The sequence below is a fragment of the Lissotriton vulgaris genome, chromosome 5 (assembly GCF_964263255.1).
Source record: "Lissotriton vulgaris chromosome 5, aLisVul1.2, whole genome shotgun sequence".
In the NCBI taxonomy this organism is placed as follows: domain Eukaryota; kingdom Metazoa; phylum Chordata; class Amphibia; order Caudata; family Salamandridae; genus Lissotriton; species Lissotriton vulgaris.
The window spans coordinates 1,341,271,419-1,341,289,329 of record NC_141693.1 but is presented as its reverse complement, the minus strand read 5'-3'; the positions used below and the strand labels follow the sequence as shown (position 1 = coordinate 1,341,289,329).

Sequence of the window (17,911 nt, the reverse complement as noted above, 5' to 3'; positions counted from 1 at the left end):
CTATTGAAACCTGCACATATGTGAGCTACTGTACGGGGGTCTCTGAAACTAACGGTTAGGCAGTCCCCATTGATGTTTTTAGGGGTCTTGCCTATCCAAGGAACCCCCCTGACCATGATAATTTCGTTGTGTAAGTGGCCCGGGAGGGGTCTGTTCCAGTTGAGCCATTTGATTACCTTATTTTTCAGGGAGCTAAAGGTTTCTGATTCCCCTGTTTCTAGTGGTGGTACTCCGGCTAGGATGACAGTAAACTGATTGGCCTCCGGTGGTAGATCAGGCCGTCTAGGTCTAGGGGTATTGTGTACCTCATTGGTTGCTCCCTGGTTTCCCTCAACCGTATGGGCTGGTGGATTAGATTGACTTGGTTGTTGACTCACCACAATATCGGCGGTTGGATTACTGGGCAGAGAAGGGGTTGGTATGCAGGTAATCAGTGGAGGGATATTTAGTTGATTCGGATGCGGGTTGAGAGGAGCAGGGATCAAAGGGGTTATAGTAGGCGGAGGGATATATTGACTCTGGAGGTTACCAAGGGTGGCTAAAATGGAGGCAGATGTTTTCTCTACATTGGATATTCTGGAGCATAGCCTATCCAGTTTAGCCTCTAATGGGGATATGATTGATTTGAGTAAGGCCACGGCCCACTCCATGGATATTTCTCTAGTCGGGAGGGAGACATCAGGGGGGTTAGTGGTGGTCTGGGGTGGCTCCCCCCGCACCTTAGCAGATTTTACAGCCCTTCCCGTTTTGGTTTCTTTCTTGTTATACACTCTTTTCCGTTTCCTGACTGCACCCTCTCTTTCCCCTTGGCTCTTATTCTCAGTATTGCTCATATCAGGGTGGGATGAGAGGGAGACATTATTGATTACGGGGACACAGTTAATGTCGGCCACAATGTCAGTTGTAGTAACCAGGGTAGCCAAGGTGCCAGGATCTTCTCTAGGTGGGGATATTATCTCCGTAATAGCAGACTGATCGCTAATTCTATTGGGCGTTTTAGCATTAGCAAGGGGTCCTATGGATGAGCGTTTAAGAGAGATGAGTTCAGTTGACAAACGCTTTTCCAATATGACTATCTCCTTGTCTATAATATTATTAGCCCTTATGAGGAATTTCTCCATACCTCCGGCGGTTGACAGGCTACCAGTTAAGGAGGATTTGATCCTATTGTCTCTGCCAGCCATAGTCCTTACAAAAAGAGAATCAAACAGGTTAGAGAGGTGGCCCGGTCCGGTCACTCCAGGTCACGAACGGCCACAAACGGTCCCGCCCTTGTCCCGGGCTTCTCCCGGCGCCCTCCCGCGCGCTCCCGCTAGCGGGTACTGGCTATCCCTTATATAGGTGGCCCGTTGGTCTGCAGGCGGGCGCGGTGTGCAGAGGCTTCTGGTCCTAGAAGTCCTGCTCCGCGCGCTCGCAGCCCTGGTCCAGTCCACGCGTCACAATCCTGCACACCTGTGGTCACTGGAGCGCAGCGGGACCCGCGAAGCGGGTTCCGCAAGAAGTAGAGGAAAAGCAAGGGTCCAGAGAAGCCCTCTCACCACAGCGGTAGCAGTTTCAGCTTACAGGCGTCCCACGGCGATCTCTCCACTCCGCCCTTTACAAGAGCTGCAGGCGGGGCGTGGTGGACAGGGAGAGCGGCCAGGTGTTGGTGGGCGGGCGCGGTGTGCAGAGGCTTCTGGTCCTAGAATTCCTGCTCCGCGCGCTCGCAGCCCTGGTCCAGTCCACGCGTCACAATCCTGCACACCTGTGGTCACTGGAGCGCAGCGGGACCCGCGAAGCAGGTTCCGCAAGAAGTAGAAGTAGAGGTAGAGGAAAAGCAAGGGTCCAGAGAAGCCCTCTCACCACAGCGGTAGCAGTTTCAGCTTACAGGCGTCCCCTAAGTTTCACGACCCCTCCGTGCTCCGAGTTCAAAGCGTTACTTCCTCCAGCCTCCGCGCACCGCCGCTTCTGGGATTCTGGTTCTCCTCCGTTCCTGCTCCGACAACATCCATTGTGCTTCGCTGTTGTTTAGCATTTGTTTGTCAGTTTTGTTTCTTTTTTTATGGTGATTTTTCCCGCCAGACGTGTGTGAGTTGCAGGCCTGTCCGTGGTTTTCGCTGATTTTTGTATTGTGATTGGCATCATCGCAACTTTTTTTGTGGTGGTGTTTCGCATTTTTGCGGTGTAGCGTTGACTTTATCGCGGACATTTGACGCATTATCATGGGCCTATCGCATGGTACCTCCGTGTTGTGAATATTGAGTTAACACAGCTTTGTTTTCCCGTGATAGACTGCGATATGGAGAGTTGTGTTAGGCTAATTTTGTACAAATTATCACACGTTCTTGTGAATATCCGACAAGTTGCTCCATTTATTATTTGGGCTGTTCTCAATTACTGACTTCATTCCAAAACTGCATCCGCGGCCTTTCATAACTACGTGCAGGCTTTGTCATCAACAAGAAGAATTCCTGATTCATATCTTATTGATATGCTCCATACCTGCCAACTTGAACAAAACTGCCATGTGAGGAGGGGGAGGAGCCTTGTGTGAAGAAGCACCTTCAAGGCACTTTTACCCCTACCCTGCCCCCAAGCCCCCTTCTCCAAAAATAAAGAAAAGTTTGCTGAGGCTGGTGCCTATGTCCTGGGTTATTTTCACACCTCTTAATGGTGCTTGGCAGTTCAAAGCCCCGGAAAATGAGCTGGAAATCAGCTATTATTACAGTGGTTTTCAGCTCATTTTTCCTGACAGTGTGTGATATCGGCTCCTCACCGGTTGACAATATGATGGGAGCCGACATCGTGTGTCATAATGTGGCACTGTGTGAGCTGACAGGTCTGATGCCCCGTTTTAGTCACTGAACACCAGATTTGCTGCGGACCATCTTCAACCAACACGACATCAGATATTGCCACTATGCACTACTCTTTTGCATAAAAAGCAAATACCCCCAAGCGATTGCATCTTTCATAAAATGTATGCTAAAAGCAAATATGTTGCTGATAGCTGAGGGTTCAACGGTCGCTCAGATTTTAGTCAAATAAATAACTGAGCCAGTAGTACCAGATCACTACAAGTTACAGATTTGCACTTTATTGCGCTGTTTGCACTTACACTGTTGAACTCCGTTTCAGAAATACAGAAGTGATAACATAAGGCACTGGAGGTGCATGCCAAAAATGGTCATCAAGCAGCAGAAGGACTCTCCATTATTTTAGATTCCTTGTTGGCCTTTATGTCAAACCTTTGCTCTTATAAGTTAAAGGCCGATATTGTTTTTATTTGATCTTTTTAACTGTATTGAAATATTATCATTGCATTGATCTGCAAAATGTTTATGATGTTAATTAATTGAAATAAACACAGTTTGGACATTGGACATGTTTATTTAGAAATAGTATTAAAAAGACAAGTCAGAGAAACCTCACCCTTTGTCAAGGTGGCTGAAAGTTTCCAAACTTTGCCCAAGGAATAGCTTAGCACATCCGGGACAAGAATAGTGATCTATTTCGTTTTTGTTTTTTTAAAAACTCCATAAACTGCAAGTTAGCTGGCTTCTAAGCTTCATAACCTCTACTTTATATTATAAATATACTGGACGAGTGGTCATCACAAAGTTACCATTGTTCAAAATTGCCCCATTTATTCCTTTGAGCAGAATATATTAAAAATTCATTGTGTGCTCCAATACTAGGGGTGGAAGTAACTTGCTGAATTCTGCGGAGTTGCATGAAAACTCCTTGAGATTCAGTGGAGTTCTGCGAGCGGGTAGAATTGGCACTTTGTGCTGAATTTTAGTACTGGGAGCTTGTTGGGCACTGCAAAATCAGTGCGAGCTGTACAATACACCATGCCAGAGGGAACTGCTTCTTTACTGCTGCTTGAGAAGATTATCTGCTTGGGCTGAAGCTTTCTCACCATGAATGGTCACGGCCTCCTACACTGAAAAATCCGCTGGTGGAATATAAACTCTGCTGTGCTGCAATTTGCGGAGTTTTGCCAGAACTCCACATTACAAGCGTAAAGTGGAGTGGGCCCAACTCTGCAAACTCTGCCAGCGGAGCAAAATTTATTGTCCACCCATATTCAATACCTTTTCGTATTGTACTATTTCTACCTACATATATCAGGGGGAATTCCACATTTAAAACCTCCCTGTTATAGCTTATTTTTGATGGCGTCCATGCCCCCAAAACATTTACTCCTGGCTATGGGCATTTTCCATTCATGGTCTAAATGACAATTAGTAGTCACATTTAAATCAACTCAGGCCACTTTCACAAGCCATGAATCATTTTTTTACGTCCTTAATAAAAATGGCAAACACTGTTAATCTGTATATATAAAAAAAATTACTGTACAGCAATTTTTGCATGTTGATTCAACGTATATATTTATTTTGTGTCACAAATCATTTATTTGTAGGAAATTGAACTCTCTTACTTGAAAAATGAGGTTTCATCTCTCAGAAAGGAACTTGAGAAAGAGATACTGGAAAAGGTTGGTCATTTTTACTGAGAATGTCTAAATTCACATTTGAAGTTTTTTCTTTTGTAACACGATCTCTGTTCTCTATTGTGTGAGCTATATTAATATGTGTGAACACTAGAATATATTATCTCTGCCTATATGTGGGCAACCAGCATGCCTTTTAAAAATGCATTTCCAAAAAATCATTAAATAACTATGGGCCAGATGTAGGTAATCCCATTTTACCGACTCTAAAATACCAAATTTTACCGATTCAGTATTTTAGAATCGGTAAATGGGATGTAGGTAAAAAATCGTTGTTTTTTTTTACCGATTCGGTAAAAATCGGTATCAGCCATTCGGAATTTACCGAATCGGTATTTACCAATTCGAAATTTACCGAAACAGTATTTACCGAATCGGAATTTACCGAATCTGTATTTACCGAATCGGTACTTCCCATTCAATCCTATGGGAAATAAATATTCGGTAAATACCGAATCGGATAGGAAAGAAAAGTGAAATCCATGAGTCAGCCAATCAAGTGCAACCACCTCCCTCCCAACCAGGAAGTGGCTACACCCAGGCAGCTGGAAGTAATTAGAAGGTTCTGAAGAGGCTGTGAAAGCAGAGCTGAGTCCCTGAGCCACAGGAAAACTTTTTTGCTTTCGAATTTGGAAAATGGCAAGAAGCAGTGAAAAAAAAACTTCCAGAGAGGAAGAGAAAAATAAAATTCAGCACCATGGAGCAGCAGGTCCTCGTGGAGGAGGTGGTGAAAGAACACCATAAATTGTTTGGAAAGCAGTCCCTGACTGTGGCAGAATCTGCCAAAAGAAAGATTTGGCTGGAAATGCAGTTGAAGGTGAATGCTGTAGGAGTAACTCCAAGGGACATAGATGACCTGAAAAAGAGGTGGTACGACCTCAGGAGCTTGACTAAGAAGAAAATTGCAGAGATCCACAAAGAGGCAACCAAAACTAAAGGAGGGAAGAACCGTGCACCTCCCCTGACTGAGCTGGAGGAGCTGGTGGAGTCCACCATGGAACCAGAGAGCGTCTGTGGACTGGGAGATGCAGATAGCTCAGCCAGAGCTGCCACCAGAAAAGGTAAGAAGCATGCACAGTAATGACCCCCACCCCATCACCTTCCCTTTCCCCTATGTGTCAGTGTTAACCCCTCTCCAGTTGAGGTAGGACTATACCGGAGCAATGCATTATGGGAGATGTAGTCTTTGAAAGACCTACCATGTCATACAGCACACCAAGCAACAAGTTATGCAAAACATATCAGTCATAAACAAGCTGAGGCAATATGTACAGTGTTTCAGTGAGAACATTTTAATTGTAGAAGCAGTGAGGCAGGAGCACAGAGCTAATGTACGCTTTTATGTCCACAGGCAAGACATCTCGCAGGCGTACCAGGGAGAAGGAAGGCACTGCACCACAGAGGGATGACAGCCAGGAGGCAGGCACAAGTGCAGAGAATGTCACAGAGGACACTGGTGGGGGGGCGTGGCTAAGCGCGCGATGTGAACGGACGCGCCCGGGCTGAGCTCCGAGTGAAGCTCCCCTACCACGGGCCATTTCTCCGTCATTTTCGGCTGTGACGGGCCCAGACTTCCACCGAGTGCACCCAGGAGCCTCATCCACCACCAGAGCGATTTTGAGGCAGATCGGAGCGACGGACCCTCCGACCGACTACAACCCCGGCACCTACCCGCCCTGGGCTCACTTCCAGCCGGCGAACCTAACCACCAGAGGCCGGGGATCCGGCCCTACGAGGTAGGCCGCGACGCGTGCACCCTCCCCTGCGCAACAGAGAGCGGGGAACGGGATCGCACCACAGCGCCTGGTGTCCCCGGCGGCCCCACTACTCGGGGGCCCCAGAAGCTGAAAGCGGACACGGCACCCTCGCCCACCGGAGGCTGTGACACCGGCCCTCCTGCCTGACGACGCCGGGAACACCCAGCCGAGCCTCGTGGTCTCCGGAGGGAGATCGCGCTCTATCGATTGGGGGCCCTCACTGACAATATTTCCCCTGGGCCCCGGCGACCACCAACAGAGGCTTTGAAGTCCCATATCCTGGGCCCCTGTTCCCACCCTCCACCCTACAGCAGCCACTAACCAGCACCGGGCCTGGCCAACCCTCGGAGACCTGGCCCATGCTACATGCAGACCACGACCGCACCTGAGCAATCCCAACGGCGGCCGGCCCTACACTGGGGGGGCTAGCCTGTGCCCGCGCGGGTGCGGAACCAGTGCGGCCCGCACTCATCATCACCACTGCTTACCCCGCGCTGAGCCGCACGGAGCCCCGCACTGCGCTGGGTGGTGTCCAGAGTTGCCCGGCCAGGCGTAACCCTCCAGGCCCGAGGGGCGGGAACGGCCGGAGAGGCCACGCGGTCCGGCCTCGCCGACCCACACGTGGCGCTGCCAGGAGGCGGTTCGCCATTGAGACACTCACAGCGACAGCCGGTGGCGCATAGGGGCTCCCGCATCAGTCACGACGCCGCCATCTCGCCCTCCCCAGACGGTGTCATAGAACGAGATCCTGAGGGCCTGGCAGTATAGCGGCCCCCCCGCTGACCACACACCGCCCGGAACGAGTGGAGCAGAGTGCCTGACCTTGTGGCCATCACGCACAGGACTCAACGGTGTTAATCGCGGGGGCCTACCCACCCGGCTGCTTTGCAGCGTCGACCAGCCCCATGTCAGGGGGGACCAGAGCGAAGACCGGCACTGGTGGGACACTGAACAAAGGAAAGATGGTGAAGAACTCCGAGGCTGACCAGACTGCCTCCAAATTGGACACTATGCTGGCGGCCATGGAGCGCCTGGAGGAATCCATGCAGTTGACCCGTACATCGCTGGAGACCAAGATCGATAAGGTAGCGGTGGACCTGACGCATCTCCGAGCGGACCACAAGAAACTGTCCGAACGCACCACGGTTCTGGAACAAACAATGGCGGAAACCTCGCCCAGGCTCTCTTGGCCTAGTGAACTATCTTGTATTACCTAAGTGACGTACTTTGTCATCCCCCCACTGAACTCACGGATTGATTGAGCTCGTTAGAGCGTTTGGGCGGCGACTTGTTTTGTTGTTGCCCTTTTGGTATTATGGTTCTGTTCCTGTTCTTTTTGAGACTAGTGTTGGCACTGAAGTGTAACAGCGCGCATTCCTGGTCTGTGTGGGATGGTGGGTTGGAAAAATGGTCATTGATAACTGCTGCTGTGCATGCGTGGGCGGGGCGGGCTGAGGTCTGGGGGGGAGGGGCGAGTGCTTGGGCGGGATGGACACTGTGATGACTACGGTTAAATTTTGTACCTGGAATGTCAGGGGCATGCCCACACCCTCACGTAGATATCAGGTGTACTCCTATCTTAAACGACATCAGATACAGATTGCACTGCTGCAGGAGACCCACCTGGTAGCCGCAGAGGTGGCCACACTTCGCCGTAGGTGGAGGGGGCAAATATTCGCCACGACCTTTTCAGTGTTTGCACGAGGGACTCTGATCTGGGTACGGCCGGCAGTCCCATTTGCACTGACACACAGCAACGTTGACACTGAGGGGCGCTATGTCTTCATACAGGGCGGTATTTGCAAAAACAACAGGTGATGGACCGAATGTGGATCAATGTCACACATTCAACCCAGTCAAAAGATCTGGGTCATAATCCATCGTTTTTTTGCACTCCACACCACCCCGGGTTAGACAATGGCGATATGCAAATCAGCTCTGACCCTGTGCCCCATGGGAACAGTCCAGTCCGAACTACAAAAGCCATGTCCTTCCCAGAACGGAATCAAGCATCCGAGGACCGGACCGGTTTCGAGGTAACACCTCTCATCAGCCCGGCTAGCTTGACTCCAGTGGTGTGGAGTGCCTGGGACCCACGTCTGGGCATCCCCAGTACACTTAGAGCGGTATTTGCAAAAACAACAGGTGATGGACCGAATGTGGATCAATGTCACACATTCAACCCAGTCAAAAGATCTGGGTCATAATCCATCGTTTTTTTGCACTCCACACCACCCCGGGTTAGACAATGGCGATATGCAAATCAGCTCTGACCCTGTGCCCCATGGGAACAGTCCAGTCCGAACTACAAAAGCCATGTCCTTCCCAGAACGGAATCAAGCATCCGAGGACCGGACCGGTTTCGAGGTAACACCTCTCATCAGCCCGGCTAGCTTGACTCCAGTGGTGTGGAGTGCCTGGGACCCACGTCTGGGCATCCCCAGTACACTTAGAGCGGTATTTGCAAAAACAACAGGTGATGGACCGAATGTGGATCAATGTCACACATTCAACCCAGTCAAAAGATCTGGGTCATAATCCATCGTTTTTTTGCACTCCACACCACCCCGGGTTAGACAATGGCGATATGCAAATCAGCTCTGACCCTGTGCCCCATGGGAACAGTCCAGTCCGAACTACAAAAGCCATGTCCTTCCCAGAACGGAATCAAGCATCCGAGGACCGGACCGGTTTCGAGGTAACACCTCTCATCAGCCCGGCTAGCTTGACTCCAGTGGTGTGGAGTGCCTGGGACCCACGTCTGGGCATCCCCAGTACACTTAGAGCGGTATTTGCAAAAACAACAGGTGATGGACCGAATGTGGATCAATGTCACACATTCAACCCAGTCAAAAGATCTGGGTCATAATCCATCGTTTTTTTGCACTCCACACCACCCCGGGTTAGACAATGGCGATATGCAAATCAGCTCTGACCCTGTGCCCCATGGGAACAGTCCAGTCCGAACTACAAAAGCCATGTCCTTCCCAGAACGGAATCAAGCATCCGAGGACCGGACCGGTTTCGAGGTAACACCTCTCATCAGCCCGGCTAGCTTGACTCCAGTGGTGTGGAGTGCCTGGGACCCACGTCTGGGCATCCCCAGTACACTTAGAGCGGTATTTGCAAAAACAACAGGTGATGGACCGAATGTGGATCAATGTCACACATTCAACCCAGTCAAAAGATCTGTTTTGTTTGCAAGGTCTTCATACAGGGCAGACTAGATGGGCAGCAGATAGTTATAGCCTCCATCTACGCACCTAATGTCGAACAGGGGAAATTCCTAACACACTTATCGGCGGTGATTGCACCTTGGCCTGACGTACCCCTACTGTTGGGTGGGGATTACAACAGTGTGCTGGATGTCTCCCTTGACCGCTCGTCCCCCCCGGCGACAATCGCCCCAGCGCAGGCAGCCTCCAGGGCCCTACTTGATTGGGAGGCGCAGTGGAACCTACAGGATGCCTGGCGAGTCAGAAACCCCACCGCCCGGGTGTATTCCTACTACTCTGGAGCCCACTCGTTGCACGTCAGACTAGATAGATATATGATGTCCCGCGACCTGATTCCTTCCGTAACAGACACTGACTACCTGGGGCGGACACACTCAGACCATAACCCACACACACTAGTTTATGGATGGAGACGCCCACGCCCACCTGTACCCTCATGGCGCCTACAACCGGATCTCCTACTCGATACCCCATTCCGAGAGGAGATATCTAGGAGGATAATACAGTATTTCGAGGACAATAGCGACTCGACCTCGTCCCCGAAAATTGAGTGGGACGCCTTCAAGGCAGTGACCCGGGGGAGCTGCCTCGGCGTACAAGCGGGCCTACGGGGACAGGTGGAGAGAGATCTGATACAAGCGGAAGTGGCGCTACTAGACAAAGAACGAGAGGCGGCGGAGGGCGATGACTCCCAGCTGGTCTCGGCCAGGGCAGATCACGCTCTTCTGATGGAGAGGCTGAAGAACATTAATTTCGCAGCACACTCCGCACGCACCCACAACACAGGGGATAAACCTGGCAGGCTCCTGTCGTGGCTGATACGACAAGACACCCAGTCCGCGTCGGTGCTGTTGATCCGTACGACTCAGGGCGTTGAAGCCTACACCCAGAAACAGATACACGAAGCGTTCACGCCGCATTACAGGTCCTTATACAGCTCGCGGCTGCGGGCCACTGAAGTGGAGATCACGGACTATCTGGCGACACTACAACTTCCGACAGCCACTTCTGCCCACCAGGCGGAGCTGGGTGCTGAGCTTACCAGTGAGGAACTACGGGAGGTGATTTTTTTCCCTCTCCAATGGCAAGGCACCGGGCCCAGACGGGCTCCCGGCTGAATTCTACAAGGCCTACTCCTTGGTGTTAATATCGGAACTGTTAAAGGTGTATAAGGCGGCATCTGAGGATGCTGAACTTCCGGCGTCCTTGAACGAAGCCAACGTGATCTCCCTGCTAAAACCGGGTAGAGAGGCGAACGAGCTTGGCTCGTACAGACCATTAGCACTCCTCAACACCGATTACAAAATCTTAGCAGCGACCTTGGCTCGGAGGCTTGCACCCCTAGTCCCCACGCTGGTGCACTCTGACCAGAACGGCTTCTTGCCCACCCGGAGCACGTCTTACAATTTACACCGCTTCTTCAGAGTCCAACGATATGCGACTCCCACCTGGCCACGTTCAGGATGCATAATACTTGATCTGGAAAAGGCGTTTGACTCGGTGGAGTGGCCCTATCTCCTCCGAGTCCTCGAGAAGTACGAGCTGGGCGACGCCTATGTCCAGATGGTGGGGCTCCTCTACCAGGCACCCGAGTTGCGAGTCCGGACTGGACGATTGTTCTCTGACAGGATTCGGATTGGGAGGGGCACCAGGCAGGGCTGTCCCCTCTCCCCTCTATTGTTCGCCCTTGTGATGGAGCCATTGGCAGAACTGCTCCGCGCCTCCGGCGTCACCTGGGGTATCCCACTGGCAGATGGCATCCACTCGGTGTCTCTGTATGCCGACGACTTACTGTTATATATCAGCGACCTCACCCACATACCCGCGGCAATCACGGACATCTTTCAAACGTTCGGGGACATGTCAGGGCTCCGCGTTAACTGGGCTAAATCGGTAGCTTATGCGTTCAGTGACACAATGCCACAATGTGCTGTGCGCATGATGGGAGTGACGCTCCGATGGCAACTGACAGTATTCAGGTATCTAGGGATCCTCATATATCGAGACCCTATTGATCTCCTGGAGGGCAACCTCGTGAGAGCCATATCCTCGCTGTCAGCCCAAGTCACGTTCTGGAACTCCCTCCCACTGAATGTGCCGGCCCGGGTGGCGCTAACCAAGATGATAATGCTCCCCCGGCTCCTCTATTATTATGCTAACCTGCCAGTGTATGTACCGACACGCATATTCAAGGGGTTGAAAGCCCTCAACAGGCGCCTCATCTGGAATAAAGGGAGCCCCTGGGTAGCATTGAGGACCCTCTACGCAGCCTCGGACTCTGGAGGCTTGGCGGTTCCCAATCAGGAGCTATATTACCTCGCGGCCCAGCTACAATGGGTTGCCTACTGGCTAAGCGGTAAGAACCTGATGGATACCGCCACGGTAGACACTGCCCTGTCCCCCGTACAGGTGCTGACACTCTTCCACCCCCTGACGCGGGGCCGGCCCCCCATTCAGGTCCATGTGGCAGTCGCGAGGCAGTGCTTTATGCGGAGCCTTAGACTCACCAAAAATACGGTACCCTATGCCCCGAACCTGCCTCTACTGGGGACTCCCCTGGGAACTGGCACACTGTCTTCAACCGAGCTACGCAGTTGGACTGCGGCAGACTTGGACGAACTGGGCGGCCTGTATAGCGACGGAGAGCTGTTGCCCTTCGAGACTCTGGCCGCAGACACCGGTCTGCCAGCGGGCCAATTTCTGGCGCACGCCAGGCTTCTCCGTGCGCTAACGAAGGCATGGGGTGACCTGACCCACGAGCCGACCACTCATATGCTTATTCAGTACCTACATGTGATGGGCGATGGTTCCCATATAGTGCATTGGTTAGCACAAGCGCTGAACAGTCATACTCAATTCTCCTCCCAAAGGCTGAGGGAGAAGTGGACGACCGACCGGGGTAGTGACTGGACAGACAAACAGTGGGCCGCGGTATTGGCGGGCGCCGGAAATATTCCTCGCAACACGCGATTTAAGATCATCCAATATTACATAATACACCGTGCATATTTGTCCCCAGACAAACTGAACCGCTACTTCGGACTCACATCGTCAGCGTGCCCCAGGTGCGGCCTCCTGAACTCGGACATCCTACACGCACTCTGGAGTTGCGCTCACCTCACCTTGTACTGGTCGGCGGTCGCTGACACATTGACGGCGGCCGCGGGCGATACCCTCCCCAAGACGTGGGAAGCATGCCTGCTGGGACTCTACAAGAGAACCAAACAGACCAAACTAAGGGCACGTTTCTGGGACCTAGGGCTCATTACTGCTAAGCGACTCATCACGAAACGATGGAAGAGTGTCGCCCCCCGCGCCCTGCTGACTGGCGTCGCTCTTTTGACAACTGGGCTTGCGCGGAGAGTGTGTCTCTACACAGGGAAGAGACAGCGGGCCTCCGGAAGTACCCGATTGCCCGAGACTGGGACGCTACCCTGACTGCATACCACCGGGCGTGCACCCAGGCCGGTATAACGTGACCGCCCTGACACGGAACAGTGAGGGACCTGTCATCCACCGTCCGGTCGTGGCGCGAGCCCCCCCCCCTTCCCTCCCCCGGCCACCGAGGTCATACCCAACGGGAGATGTCCCCTGTTGTCCCCCCCCCCCGCCCTGCGGTCGCAGCAACCCTAACTCCTCAGCCGTCCCCACCCCCACACGGCCCACATAGGATGCAACATACACAGCTAGGATCACTGATACATTACTGTACACGCAAATACTAGTCCAACTGTTGTTGAAATGTTTTTCCCTCCCCCCTTCTTTTCATTCCCTGTTGTGTCTCTTGATTGACAGTGAGATTGTTTCTGCTGTACTCATGATGATGTTCGATTTCCCCTCCCCGTTTACTCTTCACACAATGCCTGTTGGACACTGCCAAGATCAGGAGACTGTAACCCAGCGACCCATATGACAATATGGGATGTGATTCCTGCCTTCGACTACTTCTGTGCCGACCAGGGAGCGCGGCCTAAGACAATGGTTGTTGGCTTTCATGACCACCCTGCCCCTTTTGCAGTGCTGCGGGCTACGAGCACTGCACCCTGAGACTTTTCCTGGCACTGACGTTTGCGGACTAACGCATCTCCCCTGGCTACTGTTTATTTTCACTTATGCATGACCGACATGTCAAAGCATGCTACTAGCTGGGTAACGATTGTTGTAGTTATTTTTTATGACATTGTGTGATCAATTGCCTTATTACCTGTGAAACTAAATAAAGTTTGGGACCATTGGTCTTAAAAAAAAAAAAACAGAGGACACTGGTGCACCAACACCACTGCCACCATCTCAAGACCTTGAAATGTCTCCACATCTGCAGGCCTCCCCAGAGTGTTCAGGATCCCCTCTGCTACTGTCCTCACCTGAACGGCCTGTGCCACTGCCACAAACAACACCTGCAGCTCAAAAGAGCAGAAGGCATGCAGTTGCTCCACTGGTTGAAATGGAAACATCAGCAGGTGAAATGGAGGGGGATGACATTCAAACCTTGGCTGGGGAAGGAAGCACTGCCACACAGCAGTCCAGCGCAGAGGGTGCCCGTACAGGTACCAGACGCCGCAGGCCCAGAGATAGCAGTGCTGCACAACATTTGGAGGGTCCCAGTGTCTTCCCTGGGCTGGAGGGTAGCATGGTAAAGATTCAGAGAATGCAGGGGAAGGCCATCCAGTCTGTGCAACGCCAGATGAGGCACTTGAATGTAAATATGGAAAACATAGGGAAGGGCATCGGTGCACTCGTTGATGAGAACAAAGAGATGGCATCAGGTATGAGAGAGATGGCTGCAGGGATGCGGGAGATGGCCACAGTTGTGCGGGACATGTCACAATCGGTGCAGCTTCTGTGCAAAAAACTGGACCAGGACAGGCAGCAAGCTCAACAACAAACAAATGCAATGAACCGCCTGGCCACAGCCACTTCCCTTCTATGCAGACGATGCATAAACATGCAAGAGGGACTAACACACAGCAGCAATGAGGTGTCTAGGGGCCTTGCAAGGGTGACGAGTGCTGTAGAGGTGCTGCTTAATGCACAGACAGCACAAACTGCTGCTCTGGATGTATGGGAAAGCGATGAAAGCACCAGTAGGAGCAGCATGACAAGCCCCCCTGTTGTTGAGACACAGAGCAGCAGCAGGCGCCATGGTGATCCAACAGCCCAAACACCCAGTGAGGACAGCCAACTACTTTCATCTGGCACTGGTAGGCGTGGCCGGAAATTACTTATGCAGCCCACACTCCATGACCTTAAATGGGGAAGTGAGCCAGGACTACCATCATTAAATTGATGACATTTGTGTTGTCTATTTGTGCCTTTGAGTACCTGCGTAGTGCCAATAATTAAACTACGTTGGGTGCATACTCCACCTGTCTGTGTCTCTTTACTTACTCAAAAATAGTTCTGTGTGATCTCTGCCCGTCTGTGTCTGCCATCTGTTGCTGGCGCTACTCCTGCTGTGTTGGCTTCAGGCAGTGCATGTTCATCATAGTGGTCCTCATAGTCGCTCAATTCAACCTCTGTGCCCTTCTTTGTAGCAAGCTTGTGCACAAGTTGCAATTATCTTACAGCAGTGATGAGTACTGCCGTGCCCCACCTTTGTGGAGGCAGCGGAACCTGCTTTTTAACAGCCCAAAGGTGCGCTCCACAACGTTCCTAGTGGATTTGTATACCACGTTGTATTGTCTCTGGCTGGGGGTTAAAGAGTTGAGGTAGAGTGCCAGGATGAACGAGCGGACGGCATATGCGCTATCCCCAATTTGTAAATGAGAGAGCCATTACTCACATGCACACATACACATACATCTGCAATATCTATCAGGGTGTGTCACCGTGTTTTACCTAGCAGGTATTTTTTGCCAAATTCCCCAGCTGTCAGGCGTGTGTAGATCCCACTGTTCTGAAAGATGTAGGAGTCGTGGGTACTTCCTGGGAACTTGGCCACAATGTCTGTGATTATGTTGTTGGCATCACAGATTACCTGTACATTGATAGAGTGGGTTGACTTCCTGTTTCTGTAAATGTACTCTGTGGCAGCAGGTGGGCATAAAGGGGTGTGGGTGCCATCAATACAGCCGATGACGTGTGGGAACTGTGCAATTTGATAAAAGTCAGTCTTGGTCTTCAGCAGTTCCACGTGTGTGTTAGGGAAGCAGATATAATGATGCATCCTCTGCATCATGGCCTCTAGGAACTTCCTAAAAAAACGGGACAGGCAGCTCTGAGACACCTCACCTACCACAGCAATCACACCCTGGTTACTCCCAGATGCAAGCAGGTGTAGGCTACAGAGCACATCCACATGGGGTGGGATGGCATGCGCCCTTGGGGTTGGGTGCTCCAAAAGTGGGTGGAGGTCCCTTATCAAGTCTAGGATGGTTTGGGGGTGTAGCCTGTACCTTTGCAATATCTCTGGCTCAGTGAGTTGAAAGAGCGTTATCCTCTGTCTGTACACTTGCCCCTCCTTTCTCCCGACCCTTTCTCCTGCTGCCTGTAGCCGTAGCCGCCTTGCTATCATGTAGAATGCCGCAATTCTGGTCACACTGTTGCATTTTGGGGCCTTTTTAATGGCCTGCACCTGGTTACCACCTGCTTTCAATCCATGGTAAATACCGACTCTTAAATACCGAATTTCATGAAATTTGGTATTTTAGAAGTTTCCTACATCTCAAAACCAATTTTTTACCATTTCTTATTTACCGATTCGGTAAATCAGAAATCGGTAATTTACGAACCGGTAATTTTCGAATCGGTAAATTCCGATTCGGTAACTTACGACATGTATTTACCGAATCGGTCTTTTTTGGGCCCCTACATCTCACATGCCAAATACCGGTTGGTAACGGCCGAAATTCCATATTTTCGGCCGTTACCGACCGGTATTTAGCTACCTACATCTGGCCCTATATCTATCTGCTTTTTTTCTTTAAATAGCCTGATAAATATATCTCTGAAACGTATAACAAAATGGGTGTGCGCAGGTCTATATTCTCTTCCTAGATATCTGGGAGAAGTTGCTCCTGCTCCATTCAGGTCCATACAGGAGCATACTGGTCATTGGAAAGGGTCACCGATCTCAACATCTTCATACTTTACTTACTGCTGCTGATATATGTTCTATAAGTGTACTCTTATGTGGGACACTTTGTTTGCCCTGAAGAAGTTTCCGATATGGGAATGAAACGCGTTGGCTGGATTGTCTAAACACCAAATAATTTTTATGAGAAGTATTTTGTGAATAAAGAAGTTATATTTCTATTTTCATTGGTCCAGTGGACTTCTTGAAGCTGTGCACCCCCATTTTGTTATATGATTCTCTAATCTGGAGCACAGTGACGCCACTCAACAGCTGGAGTAGGGGTAGTTTGTACAGCGACTGTACATTTAGGAATTGGCACGAGGTGCGGCATAGGAGGTCCGCCATTGTTGCTTTGAAACTCTAATATCTCTGAAACGTACCTTCTACTTTAACAACAGGAAACAACAGGAGACAGAAAGCCTTAGCAAACGAAAGATGACTTAAGACAAACAGTTTCTAGAGCATCTCTAAATGCGTTAAACTGACATCCAGACTCGCTTCATTTTCTTCTGTGTTGAAGCCGCATCCTTTCTAATTCTGCCACTTTCTATTTGTTTCACTTTACACTGTGGACGTTACTTTACTTTGCTGAGAGTTTTGTCCTCAGCGGTTAATGCAATCTTGATAGGCATTTTGGACAGGTTTACAGATTTGCATTTTCTGGTGTGTAAAAGTCAGAGAAAAATATTCCGACTTTATGGAAGGATTGTTTTCTGTTTGTTTTTCTTCACTGTCACACAGTAAACGTCCTATTTGTTGAAACAATGTCAACTTTCAGGTTGAATTATTGAGTGAAATCTTTTACAGCCCCTTGCTGAGCCTGCTAAGGAAAAGTTCCGAGTCCTTCTAGACATCCTTCCCTACTTAGCAAAGCCACAAAGCAATAAGACCCGGGGCATCTGCTCCAAGCCTGGATGGACCCCACTCTGATAATCCCAGAAGTCTTACAGAGGACGTTTTCCAAAGACTCCTTTTGTTTATGTTGAGAAGACTGCATTGCAGGAAGAGATTGAGCTTTAAACAATCCTCAACATTGACTATGAACAGGCCTGCACGTTAAAAATCTCTCACTGTTGAGTGTCTCCATGTTGATTTTGACCTGATGAAGTCCAAGTTGCTTGTGACTGGATTAAAAAGGGCTTTAGGATTAGATAGGCCTCCAAACTGAGAGGACCACTTTAGAGTCTACAATAGAGATAAGACACTCCATAGTCGTTCAACACCAGCTGTTTCTCAAGAACACCCCTTGGAGGGTGAAAACCAATTTAGGGCCATATGTAGGTAATCTCAATTTACCTATTCTTAAATACCAAATTTTACCGATTCGGTATTTAAGAATAGGTAA

General features: G+C 50.5%; 1 protein-coding gene across 1 annotated transcript in view; it reads left to right on the top strand.

The window, feature by feature from the left end:
• Positions 1–17,911, top strand: part of SYCP1 (synaptonemal complex protein 1) — a 5,090,281-nt gene that overhangs the window by 3,828,797 nt on the left and 1,243,573 nt on the right. The window contains exon 34 of the mRNA XM_086919665.1: positions 4,409–4,483. Coding sequence (XP_086775791.1) covers positions 4,409–4,483 — 75 coding nt within the window. The remainder of the gene's footprint in view (positions 1–4,408; positions 4,484–17,911) is intronic.